The 22,297-nt window shown below is 46.1% G+C and overlaps 1 protein-coding gene across 1 annotated transcript in view; it reads left to right on the top strand.

Annotated features, from left to right (window-relative positions):
• Positions 1-19,139, top strand: part of arhgef33 (Rho guanine nucleotide exchange factor (GEF) 33) — a gene marked incomplete at both ends in the record, with an annotated part of 57,609 nt that extends 38,470 nt beyond the window's left edge. Inside the window, 8 exons of the mRNA XM_083650789.1 lie at positions 976-1,145; positions 4,536-4,625; positions 5,584-5,753; positions 9,754-10,079; positions 10,445-10,579; positions 11,012-11,260; positions 18,041-18,156; positions 19,010-19,139. Coding sequence (XP_083506915.1) covers positions 976-1,145; positions 4,536-4,625; positions 5,584-5,753; positions 9,754-10,079; positions 10,445-10,579; positions 11,012-11,260; positions 18,041-18,156; positions 19,010-19,139 — 1,386 coding nt within the window. The remainder of the gene's footprint in view (positions 1-975; positions 1,146-4,535; positions 4,626-5,583; positions 5,754-9,753; positions 10,080-10,444; positions 10,580-11,011; positions 11,261-18,040; positions 18,157-19,009) is intronic.
• Positions 19,140-22,297: the final 3,158 nt, after the last annotated feature.

Here is a 22,297-nt window from a genome sequence, read left to right as displayed (position 1 = left end):
GACAGCGCTCTCCAGATGAGAGAACGTGGAGTGAAACACACAGAAGAAGTCATTGGGGGGAAGGAAATCGCATCGCATCCGTCCGTATGCAGCGGCTTCATTGAAGCAACGTTTAGCTGTGCCCCTGCAGCAGCCAATCTGCTATCACAATTGAGTACCTCGGTGTCCGCTGCAACAGCCTCCGTGTCCGCTGCAACACATGATCAGCCGTGGATTTGTTATTATTCTCAACTCGAAGCATGGGAGCTGGTACACGCGGCTGTAAAAAAGCAGGATCTAGCGGACTTTTTCAGTGCTGAGCACAGGCAGAGAGAACAGCAGAGCAGAGAGACACTCCTCCCACAACGGGGGGGGGGGGGAGGAGGAGGGGAGGTGGGCACGCAGAGCCAAGTACACAACACAGACCCAGACAGCAGGACAGGGTTGGCAAACGCAAGCCAGAATATCCGATGCCCACCAGCAGCAAAAGATCAGCAAGAAGCTGCAACCAGCAGCGCATGCAGGCGCCAGCGCTGCTGGTTTCAGCTAAAAATATTATTCTTCCAAACAAAATTCCCTTGCCTTCACTGTTTTATTGAAGGAAATTATTTTTGAGGTGTGACTACATCAGAAAATTAGCTTCAGAGTCAGTGATGTGCTTGAAATGTTTAATTTCACAAAAGGCTCATTATCTCAGCTCGTAGAAAAAAAGCTCTGTTTTTCGTTCAATCAAGCTATCTTCTCCGGCTCATAACTAAAGAACGGAAAATGGGATCAATAAACTTTTTTTTGCAGGTGATAGAAGAGAGTCTCATCGTTATTTGTGCGTGTTCAGTGTTTACATAGTAATTATTAAAGAAATTATATGACTGTTTTAAAATGCATTGCGGCCTATGTGGCACAGCAAGCAACCTTTTGCCCAAGGGCCGTGGCACTGAAAGTGTTAATAGCCAGCAAGGGGTGACTTACCCTACAGTACCCTGTGTGTGTGTGCAGGGCTTGCTGAGGCAGACGGATGCAGAGCACCCAGACTACTACCTGTTGCTGGTGTGCATCCAGCAGTTCAGGTCCTTCACAGCTCAGTACCACCCCCTGCTGGCTCAGTACCACCCCCTACTGCAGCACAACCAGGAGCTGCTGCTGCTCAACCGCAAGGACATCAAGAGGTCTGATTATACTGGATACAATGACTGTTAGCGCTCATGCTATACTGGATACAGTATGACTGCTACTGCTCATGCTATTCACCTTATTCTTTGCCCACACATGGACGCTTCCGCATTACGTCATTTTGTAATAGTATTTCCGTTTTGACTTGCCAAAAACTCCGCAGGCAAGATGGCTGCGCACACTCCGCATCTAAACTGGCAGAATTACTCCCCCATAAAGTAACATATCTTGGCCAATACGTATGTAACATACAAAATAAAACAACCCATAATATCTTAATTTTATGTAGAATGTAGAGGATATGTAACCGTTTAGTTAAACTTGCATTCCAGGAATATTGTGATCTAAAGATGACGTTACTTTTTCGTCCTGAAACCCACATAGTTTGCGCCAGGCGTAACCTATGTGCGATTCGAAATAACGCATCCGAGATAGAAAACGTTATGAATAGCCACGTTATAAACAACAACCTAACGCTGGTGATCCGTATGGAAACAGTGTTACTCGAAATGGTTAAAAGTTATATCAATGTGGTCATTCAGTGGCATTTTACTGCCATATAACATAACTAACTAGCAGCTGATATTAGCCACAGTAGGCAACTAGCGCTGAACCGGAAGAACAAATACGTTTGTGTTGAACGCGGAAGAGAGAAAAAGTGGGCGTGGTGAATAAGGTGAATACTGGATAAAATATGACTGTTAGCGCTCATGCTATACTGGATACAGTATGACTGTTAGCGCTCATGCTACTGGATACAGTATGACTGTTAGCGCTCATGCTATACTGGATACAGTATGACTGCTAGCACTCATGCTATACTGGATACAGTATGACTGTTACTGCTCATGCTATACTGGATAAAATATGACTGTTAGCGCTCATGCTATACTGGATACAGTATGACTGCTAGCACTCATGCTATACTGGATACAATATGACTGTTAGCGCGCATGCTATACTGGATACAGTATGACTGTTAGCTCATGCTATACTGGATACAGTATGACTGCTAGCACTCATGCTATACTGGATACAATATGACTGTTAGCGCTCATGCTATACTGGATACAGTATGACTGTTAGCTCATGCTATACTGGATACAGTATGACTGCTAGCACTCATGCTATACTGGATACAGTATGACTGTTACTGCTCATGCTATACTGGATACAATATGACTGCTAGTGCTCATGCTATACTGGATACAATATGACTGTTAGCGCTCATGCTATACTGGATACAATATGACTGTTAGCGCTCATGCTATACTGGATACAATATGACTGTTAGCGCTCATGCTATACTGGATACAATATGACTGTTAGCGCTCATGCTATACTGGATACAGTATGACTGTTAGCTCATGCTATACTGGATACAGTATGACTGCTAGCACTCATGCTATACTGGATACAGTATGACTGTTACTGCTCATGCTATACTGGATACAATATGACTGCTAGTGCTCATGCTATACTGGATACAATATGACTGTTAGCGCTCATGCTATACTGGATACAATATGACTGTTAGCGCTCATGCTATACTGGATACAGTATGACTGTTAGCGCTCATGCTATACTGGATGCAGTATGACTGTTAGCGCTCATGCTATACTGGATACAATATGACTGTTAGCGCTCATGCTATACTGGATACAATATGACTGTTAGCGCTCATGCTATACTGGATACAATATGACTGTTAGCGCTCATGCTATACTGGATACAATATGACTGTTAGCGCTCATGCTGGAGAGGTTAAAGCAACACTGCAACATTCTTGGAGATTCACCTGTTTGCCATATTCACAATAGTAAGACAAGAGGATGCCCTTCTCAGTGCATGCAGTAAAAAAGTAGTGACTCGCCCCTCCTGCTAGTTAGCTTAGCACAATGATGACTGGCAGTCCGCTAGCCTACCCCCGTTAAGTCACCAATTACATATTCCAACAACAGCGCCAAAACGCTCTCATGTACTCTTATGAACATGTTGTGACTCGTGTATTCACCACATTATGAAATAATAACTCAAAATTACAAGACATTGTAATTTCCAAAGCAAATACGTAGCCGGAACTATTTTCCTGACAAAACCGGAAGTTCCGGCTGTTATTTGCTTAGGAAATGATGATGTCTCATGATTTTGCATTATTATTTGGTACTGTGGTGAAGTCACAAGTCACAACATGTACATAAGAGCATTTTGGCACTGTTGGAATGTGTATTTATATGTATTTTATGTATAGGGGTAGGGTGGCGCAGTCGGTAGCGCTGTCGCCTCACAGCTAGAAGGTCTTTAGTTCGATTCTCGCCTGGGACACTGTGGGCGCTGGAGTTGTGACCCCCCCATATCTTCAGTGCCTACTGCCCAGGTGGGCTATCTCGTCGAAAGGGCCTTTCTGTGTGGAGTTTGCATGTTCTCCCCGTACCCCCCAGGGGGTTCCTCCGTACATAACCCCCCACTAAAAACATGCAGAAGATCATCATCCGACCAGTGACGACAACATCTGAAGTTGGTCCAATGATGGTCCAATGATGGTCCCCGGGCGCTGGAAAGAAAAAGCGACTACTGCTCCTGGCCTGCCCCCCCGGAGGAAAGGACAAGCCTGGATGGGTCAAATGCAGAGGACATATTTCACCGGCCACCGTCAGCATGAGTGTGTGTAGTGGCCGTATGCATGTGTTGTAGTGTGTTCGTGTGACAATAAAGACGGGCTTCCGTCTGAAATCGTGTTTTTTATTTGATGTCCGTTGACTACCACTCATTGTCCTAAGTTAACTAGCAGGAGGGTGCCTACCCACACACACGTCTGCCCCCGCATTTCAAACTGGAAATTGCAAACGGTCTCATATATTTTGAAAATCGTTCACCAAAATGTGTTTCTGAAAACATTTGAGGTGAGAAATAAGCCATGCAGCTCTGAATCTGCCTTCATTTTGGATCGACAATGGTTACTTTAAAGCAGCAGCAGCAGCAGACGAAGAGGGGAATAATTCAGTTATCAAATATTGAATGAAATTGTTGTATCGATCCGCCCCCAGGTTGCGGAAACTAAGATACTTTTTTTTGCCTATAGACTGTTTCAATTTACCAACATAAACATACCAACATAAACATTCTAAATTGCCCCCAGCTTACTTCATGTTGCAGTGTTTGCTAATACAACAGCTGACAGGACATAAGCTAGCTAGGTTCCAAACAACACAATTCCATGAAAACCGTCTATATTGGTGAATAGGTGTACACTAAATCCATCAACATAGGCAAAACTTAGTGGTTATTTTTCATTTCATGAGTTCTTTAGATAAAACTAATCTTAACCATTTAAACCGTACAAAATGAGACCTAGTAGTGAAGCCAGTGCTGTCTGTGCTGTGCAGGTCCAACATGAAACAGCTGTTGAAGACAGTGGAGTGTGGGATTCAAGCCAACGAGATGGGCTCTCCGTACCCGAGCAGCAGCGCTATACTGTGAGTATCTGCTGTACCTGCATGCACCCTGTATTCTTCACCACGGTTCATCTACTGTCATTTAGTCAACCATGGACTTCAGTTACCGAGTATCCATTAAAAAGGCCTGCTGTGTGTGTGTGTGTGTGTGTGTGTGTGTGTGTGTGTGTGTGTGTGTGTGTGTGTGTGTGTGTGTGTGTGTGTGTGTTACTCAATCATTTTGAAAGATCAGATATCGTGTTTTGCAAAATGTCCATCCGATTTAGAAACAACATAGCCTGGTAAACCAGCTGGTCACGTGAACTCACATTTTATTCCGTTCTGCGGGACCGTCTGGCCTTAAGATTTCACCCAGTATTTTTGCATTGGGCGGAGGTTGGGTGGGCGTAGTTGCCTTGACAGACAACTCCTTCAGCCAATCAGCGTTGGATTCAGTCAAACCCAAATCCACTCGGGAGAATGACAAAAACATGTTTTCCGCCGAGAAAATCAGCGGTTGCGGCGATACTCCTGTACTTGTTTAATTGTTATTGAGTCTATTTCTTCAATAACTGCACTTTGTGGCTGTTTAAACTCGTGGCGTTCCTGATTGGCCAACTTGCGCTGTCAATCACAGTGCACTGAGCGCAGTCGCTGATTGGTTCTTCCACTTTGCAGTTTCTGCTTAAAGCCCTCCCAGGGCTGGAGGCCAGACGGTCCCGCAGAACGAAATGAAATGTGACTGTCTGGTTTAGCAGGCTATAGGAACAACACTCCTCGTACGTAAAGTCTATTGTAGTATGTTTTGCACTGGCTAAGTGTGAGATCCTATTATTCTTATACGATTCTGTTTCAAATATGTTTCTTGTTTGTTTGTGCACCGGTGAACTGTTGCTTGACGATTGAATGACTCTTGAATGACAATTACAGTACAGACAGTTGTTCTCATTCGGATTCAAACCCCTCTAACGTGTGTTCCGTGTTTCTCGTGTGGTCTCAGAGAGCACGCTAACCAGGTGAAGCGCAGCAAGCAGCGCCTCCTGGAGCAGATCCAGTCTCGTCGCGTCCAGGACTGGGAGCGAGACCGAGAGCTCGAACCTCAGCGCTACGACCCGGACCGGCCCACCCAGATCCCATTCTTCAGCCCAGATCTCAACCACAAACCAACAGGTCTGGGGCCCGGGGCTTTCTAAGATCACTCTGATTGGTGTTTATGTTTAATCACACATTGGACTAGCCTGGTAAACCAGCCCGTCACGTGAACTCACATTTCATTTGGTTCTGCGTGATGGTCTGGCCCCAACTCTTCACCCAGTCCTTAGCAGTGGCGGGAGCATGGGCGGGCATAGTTGCCTTGACAGACAACTCCTTCAGCCAATCAGCGTTGGATCCAGTCAAACCCAAATCCACTCGGGAGAATGGCAAAAACATGTTTTCCGCCGAGAAAATCGGCGGTTGCGGCGATACTCCTGTACTTGTTTAATTGTTGTTATTGAGTCTATTTCTGTAATAACTGCACTTTATGGCTGTTTAAACTAGACAAACGCTGACATGACTCCTCGAGATGATCAGGCAAGGAGGCGGCCATTACTGCTTTGTTAGTGCAGTGCTAGTCTGATTGGCCAACTTGCGCTGTCAATCACAGCGCAGTCGCTGATTGGCTCTTCTGCTCTGCAGCTTCTGCTAAACCCCCCCACTGGCTTTGGGGCCAGACCGTCACGCAGAACCAAATGAAATGTGAGTTCACGTGACGGGCTGGTTTACCAGGCTAACATTGGACAGGAAGATGTGATGTGTAAGGTAATGTGATGGTATAATTCCTCCCAGCAGCCTCTGGAGTTTGGAGGGATTCAGCGCTCTTGCTCAAGGGCACTTCAGCAGGGCAGCTGCTTGTGGACAGAGGGTGTTTTAAAGTGATGCTAGACTTTGGTGTATCTTGGTGTTGTTTATCTTGGTGTTGTTTATCTTGGTGTCGTTTATCGTTGTGTATCTTCCTCCATGATATCAGTGATTCTGTTCTGACCAGATGTCCCCGATTTCCCGGGACAGTCCTCGTCCTGGTTTTTGGTGACCTGTCCCCTGCTGGAGCTGTCCCCGAAAACTTCCCTGATTTTCTCCTCCTCCTCCATTGGCTGACATTAGTGTCTTTCAGACATTTTTTAAAGCTATAGTGAAGATACTTAGATGAAACTAGAAGACCTACGGCATCCATTTGTAACAAACTATGTCATGCTACAGATGTTACTCATTTAGTGTAAATCTACAAATGGCTAAAAACGGTTTTTGATATCAAATCACAGCCTGCATTTTTCTATGGTGTTCCTCAAGGTCTTGGTATGTTAATGTGTTATTTTGGAGGGCTGCACCGTTATCACAGTCCCATGCTCAAAATATATGAAACCAGAATTGTCCCCCTTTTTCATTTATTTACTAGATAATACCATTGGATATTTTAATGATATTGACTGCAGAAATGTCCCTGGTTTTCATTTCAGAAATTTGGTCACCTTACAGTTGAGGAGACTCGAGAATTGATTATCTTTCTCTCTCTCCCTCTCTCTCCCTCTCTCTCCCCATACACTGCCATTGTATGCAGAAACAGTCTGAGTCTGAACATATCTAAAAATATTTACAAGTATTGGTCAACATAAGCTACTATTTTCTTCGTAGGGTGTTCTGTCTAGTCATTACACCACTCTACTGCCCAGGGAGAGGCAGGAGGGGGTGCATGGCTAGCTTAGAGACTTTACTGCCCAGGGAGAGGCAGGAGGAGATGCATGGCTAGCTTAGAGACTTTACTGCCCAGGGAGAGGCAGGAGGAGATGCATGGCTAGCTTAGAGACTTTACTGCCCAGGGAGAGGCAGGAGGGGATGCATGGATAGCTTAGAGACTTTACTGCCCAGGGAGAGGCAGGAGGGGGTGCATGGCTAGCTTAGAGACTTTACTGCCCAGGGAGAGGCAGGAGGGGATGCATGGCTAGCTTAGAGACATTACTGCCCAGGGAGAGGCAGGAGGAGGTGCATGGCTAGCTTAGAGACTTTACTGCCCAGGGAGAGGCAGGAGGGGATGCATGGCTAGCTTAGAGACGTTACTGCCCAGGGAGAGGCAGGAGGAGATGCATGGCTAGCTTAGAGACTTTACTGCCCAGGGAGAGGCAGGAGGAGATGCATGGCTAGCTTAGAGACTTTACTGCCCAGGGAGAGGCCGGAGGGGATGCATGGCTAGCTTAGAGACGTTACTGCCCAGGGAGAGGCAGGAGGAGATGCATGGCTAGCTTAGAGACTTTACTGCCCAGGGAGAGGCAGGAGGGGGTGCATGGCTAGCTTAGAGACTTTACTGCCCAGGGAGAGGCAGGAGGGGGTGCATGGCTAGCTTAGAGACTTTACTGCCCAGGGAGAGGCAGGAGGGGGTGCATGGCTAGCTTAGAGACTTTACTGCCCAGGGAGAGGCAGGAGGAGATGCATGGCTAGCTTAGAGACTTTACTGCCCAGGGAGAGGCAGGAGGAGATGCATGGCTAGCTTAGAGACTTTACTGCCCAGGGAGAGGCAGGAGGGGGTGCATGGCTAGCTTAGAGACTTTACTGCCCAGGGAGAGGCAGGAGGGGGTGCATGGATAGCTTAGAGACTTTTCTGCCCAGGGAGAGGCAGGAGGGGGTGCATGGATAGCTTAGAGACTTTACTGCCCAGGGAGAGGCAGGAGGAGATGCATGGCTAGCTTAGAGACTTTACTGCCCAGGGAGAGGCAGGAGGGGGTGCATGGCTAGCTTAGAGACTTTACTGCCCAGGGAGAGGAAGGAGGAGATGCATGGCTAGCTTAGAGACATTACTGCCCAGGGAGAGGCAGGAGGGGATGCATGGCTAGCTTAGAGACTTTACTGCCCAGGGAGAGGCAGGAGGAGATGCATGGCTAGCTTAGAGACTTTACTGTACAGGGAGAGGCAGGAGGGGGTGCATGGCTAGCTTAGAGACTTTACTGCCCAGGGAGAGGCAGGAGGAGATGCATGGCTAGCTTAGAGACTTTACTGCCCAGGGAGAGGCAGGAGGAGATGCATGGATAGCTTAGAGACTTTACTGCCCAGGGAGAGGCAGGAGGGGGTGCATGGCTAGCTTAGAGACTATACTGCCCAGGGAGAGGCAGGAGGGGGTGCATGGCTAGCTTAGAGACTATACTGCCCAGGGAGAGGCAGGAGGGGGTGCATGGCTAGCTTAGAGACTTTACTGCCCAGGGAGAGGCAGGAGGGGATGCATGGCTAGCTTAGAGACTTTACTGCCCAGAGAGAGGCAGGAGGGGATGCATGGCTAGCTTAGAGCCTTTACTGCCCAGGGAGAGGCAGGAGGGGATGCATGGCTAGCTTAGAGCCTTTACTGCCCAGGGAGAGGCAGGAGGGGATGCATGGCTAGCTTAGAGCCTTTACTGCCCAGGGAGAGGCAGGAGGGGGTGCGTGGCTAGCTTAGAGACTTTACTGCCCAGGGAGAGGCAGGAGGGGATGCATGGCTAGCTTAGAGACTTTACTGCCCAGGGAGAGGCAGGAGGGGATGCATGGCTAGCTTAGAGCCTTTACTTCCCAGGGAGAGGCAGGAGGGGATGCATGGCTAGCTTAGATACTTTACTGCCCAGGGAGAGGCAGGAGGGGATGCATGGCTAGCTTAGAGACTTTACTGCCCAGGGAGAGGCAGGAGGGGGTGCATGGCTAGCTTAGAAACGTTAGCCACAGTTAAATGCAGACCGCATGTGACACAAGTCACAAGCCCAACTCAAACCCACAATGTCATGAGTGCATGATGTCATGAGTGCATGATGTCATGAGTGCGTGGCTCTGGGTCAGCAAGTCTGGGGATATACTGTATATTAAATGGATTCTCACCTTTTAATAGTTCAAAGTAGAGAGAAGTCAGACACATCCAGCTTGGCCAGATTTGGACCAAAGACACCCCAGGCTAGGTATACTTAGTACCTTAGCACCAATTATGTCCCATTGAATCAGGACTTCAGTTTTAGAAAAACCAAATGGAAAATAATTGGTAAAGAAAAGGGTTCTTGTTGCCAAATTTGAGAAAAGAAAGTTGTCCTTCACCTGGTAAACAGGCTCATTGAGGACAGCTCAGTACTCTTACCATGATGTGACCAGAAACAGTCAACTAACCAACCGGTTAACCTCTGGCTCCCAGGTCTGCGCAGTATCCCAGAGAGCGTGACGTCTGAGGGGTCCATGTCTCGCCAGCATCACCTGCCCTGCAGAGCGCCCGAATTCCACCAGGGGGCAGGCTCTGCTCTGTCCGACGCTCTGGGGGAGTTCCTCCTGCCCCCGGACCCCCCGGGGATGGAGGGTCTGTACGAGGCAGACGGAGACTCCCTGCACAACGTGTCTCTGTTTGACCGTTGCTCCTCCGCCTCTTCTGACTCCTCCATCGACATCGCCTTCGTCAGATGCCCCAAAACGCCGTCCACAGCGCCGCACCACGCGCTCGGGGCCAGCGTGTCGGCCAGCCGCGAGGTAGGGCTGTGCAATTAATCCGATTTTGGCTTCTCACAATTAGGAAAACAAGATAATTAAGATAAAACAATTATTTAATTGTTTTATCTTAATTATCTTGTTTTCAATTATTAATTTATTATTTACAAGTATTTATTTTAATTTGCCTATTTATTTATCTTCTTTACTTTTATTTGGATCCATTTATTTCATTTTCAGTTCAATTACATTTACATAAAAAACAGGATTAAAAATATATTTTTTTCAAGTTCAATCAATGCATGCTGTTGCCAAAGTCAATGAGTAAGCACGTTCAATAATCGGGATCTCAATATCAGTCGAAATTGATGATGATTTTTGCCATAATCGGGCAGCCCTACCGCGAGATGTACGGCGGCGGCGTGAGCCAGGGGAGTGGCTACAACAAACTGCTCAGCCGAGGGTGCGTGTCCCCGGACGAGGCCGTGCTGATGCGCCACAGCCAGCACCGCCCCCTGCAGGCCAGCCAGCGGAAGAGCAAGGTGAGCTGGATGCAGTAGTAGAGTTAGTACATGAGTGCCCATCACATGTTTTGCTGTGACCAGCAGGTAGTCACTCTGTTGGTCAGTCAGTCCCGAAGAAAAATCAAAAGAAAACTTTACTGCACATACTGTATGGCATTGTGGGACACTACATCATGATGATAACTGCATCACTGAGTTCAGCTTGCTGGCTTCTCCAAGCAACTTATCTCTATTTATGTACTTACTAGATTGGCACATGGGGAAAAGAGAAAAACATTTATGACACGATGGAGTTTTGAAGATTGTTATTGCGTGTAGCCAGCAGCAGGATTGGGTCACAATAGCTTTAAAATAACATGATCGTGTAAAAGAAACCCCCCTGATCCATCCCACCACCCCTGTCTGTCTCCTGTCCGTGTCTCCTGTCCACCTCTCCTGTCTGCTCTACAGTCTCTGAACGGGCTGCAGCTGGACAGCACAGTGAGCGGTCTGGACCCTCTGTCGGACCACCTCCTCCGGACGGGCTTGAGCCACGCCAAGCTGGAGCGCCAGGGCAGCAAGGGCAGCAAGGGCTGTCCTACCCCGGCCCGCAAGCTCCAGAGCTCCCCGCGCATCCAGAGCCCCCCGCACATCCAGAGCCCCCCGCACAGAGCCGACCAGGACAAGCAGAGCGATGAGCTCCGCGGTCTGCTCAGCAAGGTGGGGGACCCGGAGGGAGAGAGAGTGAGGGAGGGAGAGAGATGGGGAGGGAAGGAGGGAGAGGGAGGGAGGGAGAGAGATGGGGAGGGAGGGATAGAGGGAGGAAGGAATGATGCATTTGTCTTCACAGGAAATGAGTCAGGTACAAATGAGTCTGTTTCTTTTTGTTTGAGTGTTCTGTACAGCTGAACAATAGAGAGCCAAAGTGGACGTCACTTCCTGCTTCAGCATGTGTACCAAGAGGTTTTCTTCCACCAATTTTGGCTGTTTGAAGCCAGATTTAGAGGAATATCTCATTTAAATTAACATTAGGATTAGACGGATGATTAAACTTCTTCAGTGTTGAACAGTAGTTTCTTACACATGAGATTACTTTTAGCCAGATTTAATCAAGATTATTGAAACAATTTAAATGTTGATTGATTGATTGACTTTATTTGGTGATAAAAACAGGACATAAGACAACATATCACCGAGGATAAAAACACAACAAAGCCCGAAGGCTTATTTCCATTGTGGTCCCCATGGAGACAAGACAGACAACGTAAATACGTGTAACAAAGAAGTGCAAGTGGGAACATAATTTAAAACTAATACAACTCCATTAAAAGATAAATTACTAACTCAGTTTATAATTTACCAAAAAAAAAAAAAAAAAAAAAAAAACTAGAACTAAACATATCAATCAATAAAATAAAAGACCAGCTATACCATAAATAAATAACCAATTCAAGAACTAAAAAGACAGGATAAAACGGTTTAAAGTGCGGATGTTTGTAACCATTTTTTTAAGCCTTTCTTAAAAGTGCAGATAGACTCACTCAGTTTCAAGCACGAAGGTAACATGTTCATTGAGTCGCTGCATTATATTTGAACGAGTTCCTCCCCATCAGGGTCCTAAATCTGATAGGGATGAAATCAGTAGAACTGCCTCTCGTAGAATACTGGTGACGCTCACTCACACAAGAAAAGTAGCTTTTAAGATACATAGGAACAAAATTCTTAACAATCTTAAAAGTGAACAGCAGCTTGATGTATAAAGTGCGCTTCTCAACTGTCAGCCAATTAAGACTGTCAAAGTGAGCTTGGTCCAGGTGGGTACGTGGATGGACTTTAAGAATGACTCGAATCAACTTGTTTTGAGCCGTTTGTAATTTGTTTTTGAGTTTCTGAGAGAGACCAGTATACCAGCAGATGGCAGCATAGTCAAAATGACTCTGAAAAGTGCAGAAGCCAGAGAGTGAAGGACTGGACTGGTGAGAAAGGCAGCTTTCCTGGCCAGAAACCTGACATGCATGTTAATTTTGCCAAGGACTTTCAGAGCCATATACTCACCTGATAGGTATTTGTCTAAAATGCAGCCAAGGTAGCTTACCTTATCCTTGGCATCAATTTGAATGTCACCAATCTTGATGACGAGACCGGGCGATTTAGACAATTTAATTTTTGAGCCGAATACAATGGCCTCTGTCTTACCTAAGTGAAGAGACAATCTGTTGTCGGACAGCCAGTCACAAACACTCTCTAGCTCTGCACTTAAAGCTTTCTCAACAGCAGATTTCTCCTGGTGCGACACCATTAAAACAGAGTCATCAGCATAAAGAAACAAATTACAGGCAGGAGAGGTCGCCGCTCTAAAATCATTAATATATAAAAGAAAAAGCAGGGGTCCGAGGATACTCCCCTGCGGCACCCCCCACCCCATTTCTTGAACTTCAGAAAGCGTTCCGTTAACGTCCACCCTTTGAAGACGGTGGGTAAGATATGATTCGATCCAACGTAATGCTAAAACACTAAAACCCATTGCTCTGAGTTTAAGAATTAAAATGCCGTGGTCTACAGTATCAAACGCTTTCTGAAGATCAAGCAACACTAGACCACAAAACTTGCCTGCATCAACTTCCCTCCTAATTAAATCAGTGAGGTACATCAGGCATGTTTCAGTAGAATGGGATTTCCTGAAACCTGACTGCCACTCATATAAAATCTGTTTCTCTGTAATAAAGTCATTGATTTGTTGTAACACTAGATTTTCCAAGACTTTAGACAGAGAACATAAAATCGATACAGGCCTGTAGTTGTTTGGGTCCCTTTTACACCCTTTTTTAAAAAGAGGAATCACTCTGGCTTTTTTAAAACCCACTGGCACAGTTCCCGACGTGATGGATAGGTTCATGATGTGGGTGATGAAGGGAGTTATCACCTCCGCAGCATCATTGAGGAACCTAGCCGGCATCAGATCGAGACCTGTGCCTTTCGTAGGCTTCAAATTTTTAAGTTGTTTACCTACCTCAGCTTCAGAAACTCTGGAGAATGCCAACGAGCCTGGTTCAATGCCCAGCTGCCCATAGAAACCAGTCAGATGTTTCTCACCATAGGCCCCTGAAGGTAATGGAAGCTTGTCAACTAGCTGTCTAGCAACAGAGGAGAAGTGGATGTTAAGATGTTCAGCTACTTCCTTTTTATTGGAAGTTATTTGACCATTCACTTCTAGGCTGATGTTACTGCCACTGGTTTTAGTTTTGGTGCTGTAACCGATTTCTTTTAGGCATTTACAACATTAGTTGACTATTGGCGAATTAACTTAACAGATAACTTAACATAAACATCTTACTTATGCACTCTTTCTCTCTCTGTCTCATTAGCTACTTTCAGAGATGAACTCTGGATGATCTCAGATTAGCTCAGAAAACTCATTCCCCGGGCAGCATTACCTGGAGTGTACCCTTTCAGACAAGAGGCATTGTTGCTTACGTGTAACGGCGTTGTGTAGGTGGTACTTGCAGCAACCCATGTTAAGGGCTTGCCCAGGGGTGGATTCGAACTGCCGACATGTTGGACTCCCAAGCCGAGGGTCAGCAGTTCGAATCCACCCCTGGGCAAGCCCTTAACATGGGTTGCTGTAAGTACCACCTACACAACACCGTTACATTGCTTGCCCAGGGGTGGATTCGAACTGCCGACCCTCGGCTTGGGAGTCCAACATGCTAACCGCAACACCAAGAGAGCTAGCTCCTTTGGCGGAGCTGGTTAACATGCTGGCTTGGGAGTCCAACATGTTAACCGCAACACCAAGAGAGCTAGCTCCCTTGGCGGAGCTGATTAACATGCCTTTATACCTGGGGAGTGAGTTTAACCAATCCACTCGCTACCACTCGGGACTCACGAGGAATCCGTGCTGATTCAACTCGGTTACATACACACGCACGCACGCACGCACGCACGCACACGCACACGCACACGCACACGCACACGCACACGCACACACACACACACACATACACTCTAAACCGGCTAGCTAGATGCTGCTCTCCAAGATGTGACTGAACGGTGTTTGTAAACTTAGAGGAGGAGGGGAGAGGGCATCAGTAGTGTTCGCAAACAGTATTTTGCATGTTGCGTTCAGGTGCACTGTATTTATATGTATATATATATATATTAGGGCTGTCAGCGTTAACGCGTTAATCGCGCGTTAACTATCGTTCCTATTAACGCCACTAATTTTTTTAACGCACGATTAATGCATGCACGTTCTGTGATGTTTGAGCCTTGGTCCGCGCCGTAGTTTTGGAAATCAGGAAGCATTAACGTTGATATCAAGCAGAAACAAAGCTCCGTGAGCAGAAAAGGAGGAATAAAATGGGTATATTGGCAAGTTCAGCTTCAAATTGAGAAAGATGTCCTGCATTTTGGGTGAGAGAGAGAGAGAGGGAGCGCGTCAGCTATCCCCGTCTGTCTCGTCTCACCGTGGCAGAGGCGTGATTTCTATTTGCACATAGGTTACGCAACAACCACGCCCTGTGCCCGCCTACGCAGCAGTCAAGCGCCGGGATTGGCCAGGCGCCCATGCGTGAGACGAGACATATGAGACTGACAAGGTGAAGGCCACAACAGACTGATCCGCCTCGTATAAAGCTTAATAACAACTGATTCACTTGGACTTGTCTATTCATAGTATTCCCATGATGTCACATGCATTTCTGACCACTATGGCACTTTACACTACACACAGCTCATTGGCTGTGTGTGTAATTAGATTGTAATCACCTGTTACAATCAGACCAAGATGTCTGTGTGGTGATGTCACAGAATACTATCAATAAACCACTGGTCTACTTGTTGCTGTGAGTTTTGTATTGTGCTAACATTCTGGTATCATCATCAACCTTTATTTAAACAGGCAAGTTAATTAAGAACAAATTCTTATTTTCAATAATGGCCTGGTGATAAACATGGACCTGGAACCATTCTGCCTATGTTTGAATCTGGTTTTCTATTTTGACACTTATGAGCACTCAGTGCAGACTCAGAGTAGTTAACTGTTTCTTTAATGATTAATACATGTCAGTTCGTGAATATATTAGTTAATCATCAGATAGTTGCTGATTAGTCGGTCAATTCCTGAATAGAGTGGTTAATGATTAGTAAATGTGAAAATAATAATATTAATAATAATAATTAATAATAATTAAAAATATATATATACATCCCCCCCCGCCCCCGCCATCCCCTGGCTTCCTGCTCTTCCTCTGCCATCTCCTGCCCCCCCCCCCACCCCCCTGCCATCTTCTGGCCCCCATCCCTCCCCCCCACCCTCTGCCATCCCCTGGCCTCCTTCCTTCACCCTGCTCTCCCCCCCACCCCCCCTCCTCCTCCTCCCCCCACCCTCCCATCACCCCACCCCTCCCTCCTCTGCCATCTCCCGGTCTCCTTCCTTCGCCGTGTTCTCACTCAACCACTCTCACCATCTCTGCAGGGACTGTGCCTGCTCTCCTCTCTCCTCTGCGGGTCAGTCCCTGCAGAGATGGTAGTAGAGTGGTTGAGTGCGAACAGGGTGAGAGGAAGGAGGCTGGGAGATACATAGATAGATGGCAGAGGAGGGAATTTTGTTGAGGGGAGGTCAGACGGGGGGGGGGGAATGGTGGTCGCCTGGTTGTCCTCTCTCCTGCCTTGTCCTCTCTCTTCTCTCTCCTGCCTTGTCCTCTCTCTTGCCTTGTCTTCCCTCTTCTCTCTCTTGCCTTGTCCTCTTGCCTTGTCCTCTCTCTCCTGCCTTGTCCTCTCTCTTCTCTCTCCTGCCTTGTCCTCTCTCTTCTCTCTCTTGCCTTGTCTTCCCTCTTCTCTCTCTTGCCTTGTCCTCTCTCTCCTGCCTTGTCCTCTCTTCTCTCTCCTGCCTTGTCCTCTCTCTTGCCTTGTCCTCTCTCTTCTCTCTCTTGCCTTGTCCTCTCTCCTGCCTTGTCCTCTCTCTTCTCTCTCCTGCCTTGTCCTCTCTCTTATCTCTCCTGCCTTGTCCTCTCTCTTCTCTCTCTTGCCTTGTCCTCTCTCTTCTCTCTCTTGCCTTGTCCTCTCTCTTCTCTCTCTTGCCTTGTCCTCTCTCTTCTCTCTCCTGCCTTGTCCTCTCTCTTCTCTCTCTTGCCTTGTCCTCTCTCCTGCCTTGTCCTCTCTCTTCTCTCTCCTGCCTTGAAGTCCTCTCTCCTGCCTTGTCCTCTCTCTCCCGCCTCTCTCTCCCTGTCCTCTCTCTCTCCTGCCTTGTCCTCTCTCTCACCCCCCACAATGGATCTCTAGGCAGTTTTGTTATGGCTTTCCCCAACAAACGACTCGAAAAGGTTTTATTGTCCTTAATAAACAGATCACTATTCAAAACTTGACAAGACAAAACTGAACTAAACCAAACACATACAGTAGGCTAAGCCCCTGCAAATGGGTCCAGTTACAGTATGTAGGCAGCAGTCCTGGTGCCTTCCCCTGTCAGAAGCAGGGACATGAATCCCCCATTGAAGGATGCAGCCCCTCCTATGCAGAGACAAACATAATTAGTTTTCAATTAACCACACAATACAACAAGAGTCCCCTTCAACACAACTATTATTACATTGACTTTCCCATACGTCATCATTTATAATGACTCCATTTATAATGACTCCAAGTAGTTTAACCCCTCAAAAATTGGTTTTACAGTTTTTCACAAAAGACTTGCTCCTGACCAATCCCGGTGCTTGACTGCTGCGTAGGCGGGCACAGGGCGTGGTTATTGCGTAACCTATGTGCGAATAGAAACCACGCGTGGCAGAGAGAGTGACGGAGAACGGGGGGAGACAGAGAGGGAGAGAGAGAGGCAGAGAAAGCGAGCGAGACAGACAGACAGGCAGTGAGAGAGGGACCGACGGAGAACGGGAACGCGAGAGAGAGAGATACCGAGAGAGAAAGAGAGAGGGGGGAGAGAGCATGCACGCAGCTTCTCCTGTCTGTGGCTGGAGAGATGTAGAGGATAGCACCAATTAACTTCACAGTGCAGCCTGAGAGATGTGTATTCCCAGTAACTAGTAGCAATAATAACAATATTACCAATGGCCAAATACTTACCCATACTAATGATAATAGCTACCCATATTAATACAACAGTGCATCTTTGCACAAAGCTCTCAGGTTTAAGGTAGCCTACCTCGGTTTAAGGTAGATTTAGAACAGATAAAAAAAATGCGATTAATTTGCGATTAATCGTGATTAACTATGGAAATCATGCGATTAATCGCGATTAAATATTTTAATCAATTGACAGCCCTAATATATATATATATATATATATATTTATATATATATTTATTTATTCATAAATGCCAGCGCAGCACGCTATTTGGGGAACCCTGCCCTGCATGAGGCTCATGAATGCATAATGATATGTGTGTATTGTGGAGACCTGCCACAAACAGGCATGCAGCCCATTTCAGGTTTGAGAAACACCTTAAAGTAAATATACTTTAATATTGTGTTGAACCCCGTCAGGACTCTGGGATCCAGTCGTGGGCGGATGAGTGTCACCACACACCTCTGAGCGAGAGGAGCCGCAAGCAGGAGAAAGGAGGCTTCAGGAGCTCCTTCAAGAAGCTCTTCAAGAAGAAGTAAGGACAGGAGTCGAATAGTGTCTCTACCATTTGTACTGGGAGCTGGGGATATACTGAGCTGGGAGCTGGGGATATACTGAGCTGGGAGCTGGGAGCTGGGGATATACTGAGCTGGGAGCTGGGGATTTCACGCTTCAAAGGTTTTCTCCCCAGTTGTTCTTGGCCAATTCCCCCTGCTGTCCCGGTCGTTGCGCCACCCCCTCTGCAGATCTGGGAAGAGTTGTAGACTAGCACCATGCTTCCTCTGATACATGTGCATTTGCCAGCCGCTTCTTTTCAACTGACAGCGAGGAGTTTCACCAGCAGGACCTACTAGCGCTATTCCCCCCAGTTCCCCTGTTACGCGCAAATCCACCTCCCTGTACATGCATGTCCCCGCTATGTAAATACATGCAGCCGCACGACCCGCACTAGGAGCTGGAACATAGCTAGTTGTTAGCTAACGTTAGTTGTGTGGCAGTAAAACGCCACTTTTTTCATTTTAACGGTCATGTTCGAGTCACGCTCTTTCCATAAAGCCCACCAGCTTTGATATCTGTTGGCTAGTTGTTGATATATTGTGGCTCTAAAATAACGTTTTTTATCGATGCGATAAGACTGTCATGGCGGCGACTTCCGCTCCTCACGCCGCGCATGGCTACTCTGTCCACCCGGAATTATTTTGTAGCCGTTTGTTTTCCAAAATGCTGATCAGCTGATCCCTTGTATAAGCTCACCTCACACCCTCCCTTTAGAACTGTCTGTTTTGATGGGATTTGTGGTCCCATAAAAAAACAGAAATGCACCCAAAACCCAAAACCTTTGTTTGCAAGTGTTGGCTTAGCGTAGCTCTGCTGCCTCTGTCCACCAGGAGCGGGGAGGAGAAGAAAGAGAAGGGAGGGGAGAAAACCACAGACAACCAGAACGGCAGCGACCACGAGACGCCGGGAAAAAACCCCACACTGCCCCACCTGGAGGTCGACCGCGGCACTGCTGTGTGAACAGTACTTGGAGACACACACACACACACACACACACACACACACACACACACACACACACACACACACAATGTTTAGGCAAAAACTACCACATTGTTTTCATTAAGACTGCTGTATAAACGCTGTAGCCTACAGGTATAAGCCATGTTATGTTATCTACGAGCGATTCCTATTTTCCTAAAGAGAATCAGAAACCCTGTTACAGAACTTGAATGGATAGACTGGTCATTCCCGTTTCAAATAAGCGTTCCAGCCAGGACGGTTGGAGCGGCGGCCATGTTTATGTGAACTGTTGAGCTAGCTTCTGTATAAACAGACTCACAGCAAAAGTCACTGAGACCAAACCTTTCTCCTGTCTCCTTACTGCCATGAATTGCAAACATGTTAATGTTGACTAGAAGAGCTAGACTAGAAGTTAAGTCTGTGATGAAGCTATGTTAGCCTCGCCGCTAACATTAGCTTTCAGTTGAGTTTGCTAACAGACTCATCTGCACACTTAACTTAAGTGAGACAGTCTTTACAGCAGGGATCTCAAACTCAAATGACCTGGGGGCCGCTGAGTGTCCAGTCTTGTCACAAGGGGGCCACTTCATGTATTTAAAAAAAAAAAGAGAAAAATGCAACCGTTCGAATTCTCAACATTAACAATTTATTCATTTATTTGAGGGACAATCTATTTTTTACATTAACAATTTATTTGTTTATTTGAGGGACTTTGTTTTATTTTTTTAGGGACAATGCACATTACTAAATTAGTATTAATTTTCAACTGTCCCTTGAAACTCCAGCTAGAATTAGAACTGATCATAAGTGTCACTTGACAGCTCAGTAATCCGCTCTGCCACTGTGTTGGCTGAAAGGCTGATGTTGCTTAAGTGACTTTTTTTTCTGGACAGACGATATAACGTATAACAAAAGTGGAGGATTGGCCAGAATGACATGAAAATTTAGAAACTTATTCAGCGGGTATCTTGCATGTTGCGTTCAGGTGCATTGTAAAAAATTAAAAATCCCAATTCCATCGCGGGCCGCACAGGGGGCACCGGCGGGCCGTGAATTTGAGACCCCTGCTTTACAGCCTTATCATAATATGACGTCCAGACTTGTGTTGTCACCGTAGCATCAAACTCTTACAATTCCATAATTGCCATTTCATGCTGTGCTTGCTAAAATACCATAACAGGAAGGACCGTTCTATCCAGTCTAGTTCTGTGGATGGACGCCATTTTGTTTGCCCCTCAATGCAAATGTGTCATCTCACATACAGTATTTATGTATGTATGCATTCATCAAGGTTATTTGCGGGGAACATCTAAACCACTAGTGATGCTATAGTCTCCCTTTATTGCGCTGTGTTTATGTTGTAATGCAAAGTTATCCATGCTTGTTGCCATTTTACAAGGTGTTGACAGCAAATGCAGACAAATATGTATAAGTTGACATGGGTAACAAACAATAAAATACTAAACAGGTGTTTGGATTTGGTTCACAAACAGTCTAAACAAGACAAGGTGTGTGTGGCTTAGCCTGGGTAAACCCAGACTCCACGTGACCTCTATGTGCTATCATGATAAGAAGTCACGTGGAGGCTGGGTTTACCCAGGCTATGTGTGGCTGGCCCTATGGTTTGATGAATGTATGGAGGGGGGGTGGTGGTGCCAACATGGCCGCCACCGAAAGCCACAACGTCAAAGTATGTTAATCTTTTTCCTCCTTGCTTTCCGCTCTGATCTTACATTCCTATTCTGTGTGCACTCTATGAAGAATTATTATGTTTGCATGTAATTAGGAGAACAAATACTAAATGTATTATGAAGATTCATTTGCATACGTGTCCCCGCTTCAAAGTCAAATGTCCGTGTTCAAAGTGATAAAATGCTCTTTTAAATGGTTCAATAAAGGTAAGTTATTGAATGTTTGTTTGGCTCTGCTGCTTTGATTCTCACACAAGGTTTTACGGCTGTATTAATTAAAGTACTGAAAGAGTAAAGGAAGATTATTTAGCTTACATGTGCTCGAGTTATTAAATTATATAATTTACAGTATATGTGAAGAAATATCATTCCTATCTGAAAACTTTGACACCACCAGTTCTATCCTGTCTTACAGTAGCCTAGAAAGATTTAAAAGCTTGTTCGAACATGAGAAAGGGTGGGGGAAAAAATAAAAGTAAAGCAATGTTGCAGCCCTCCACCAAAAAAATCAATCAATCAATAACATATAGGATCAATCAATAACATATAGGATCAATCAATAACATATAGGATCAATCAATAACATATAGGATCAATCAATAACATAGAGGATCAATCAATAACATATAGGATCAATCAATATAGGATCAATCAATAACATATATATTAAATTTACGTTGATCGTGGTTTTCATTAGTGTGAAATACCAACATTTGATTCTGGCGATTGGGTTGCATTATAATGGAGAGATGTACCCATCCCGTGGAACATTAACGTCAGAGGGTTTTCGCTGGGACGGATGTCCAGAAAGAATTAGTTTTACCAGACAAATGCGTTGGTCACGCTTTAATAACAGTTACAAAGAACCACTGGATTTGACTGTTGAAACACATTATGTCAAAAGTCGCTATTTGCAAACATGATGTGTCTCTCTGGATCTCTCCATCCTCCACACTGCCCCTGCACTAAATAACATTCAGACAGCCTCGGCCGTCTGACAGTCGCTCTGGGAGACGAGGAGTTTCCTGGTGGCAAATAATATATTGACAATAGACAATTCATCAATACAATAAGAAAATAGTTCAATATATATCGATATCTCCCTTGATAATGGAGCGTGTTACGACGAGTGACACTCAAACTCCAATCAAACAGACAAATCCTGGGGGCACGGTGGTGCAGTGGTAAGCGCTGTCGCCTCACAGCTCGAAGGTCCTGGGTTCGAGTCCCACCTGGGACGATGTGAGCGCTGAAGGAATGCGTGCCCGTCCGCATGTCCTTGACTGCCCACCGCCCGGGTGGGGTCGTCAAAAGGGCCTTTCTGTGTGGAGTTTGCATGTTCTCCCCGTGCCCCCTGGGGGTTTCTTTCATATAGGAACCCCACACCAAAACATGCACTATCCTGGTTGCTGATGTGGTGCCTCCTCTGGTCGTTAGAGGCGCCTGTTCGGAGGGAGGGGAACT

Source organism: Poromitra crassiceps (assembly GCF_964638095.1).
Source record: "Poromitra crassiceps genome assembly, chromosome: 14".
Classification (NCBI taxonomy): domain Eukaryota; kingdom Metazoa; phylum Chordata; class Actinopteri; order Beryciformes; family Melamphaidae; genus Poromitra; species Poromitra crassiceps.
Note: the sequence above shows the minus strand (reverse complement) of the source record. Positions and strands in the feature narration are given on the sequence as shown.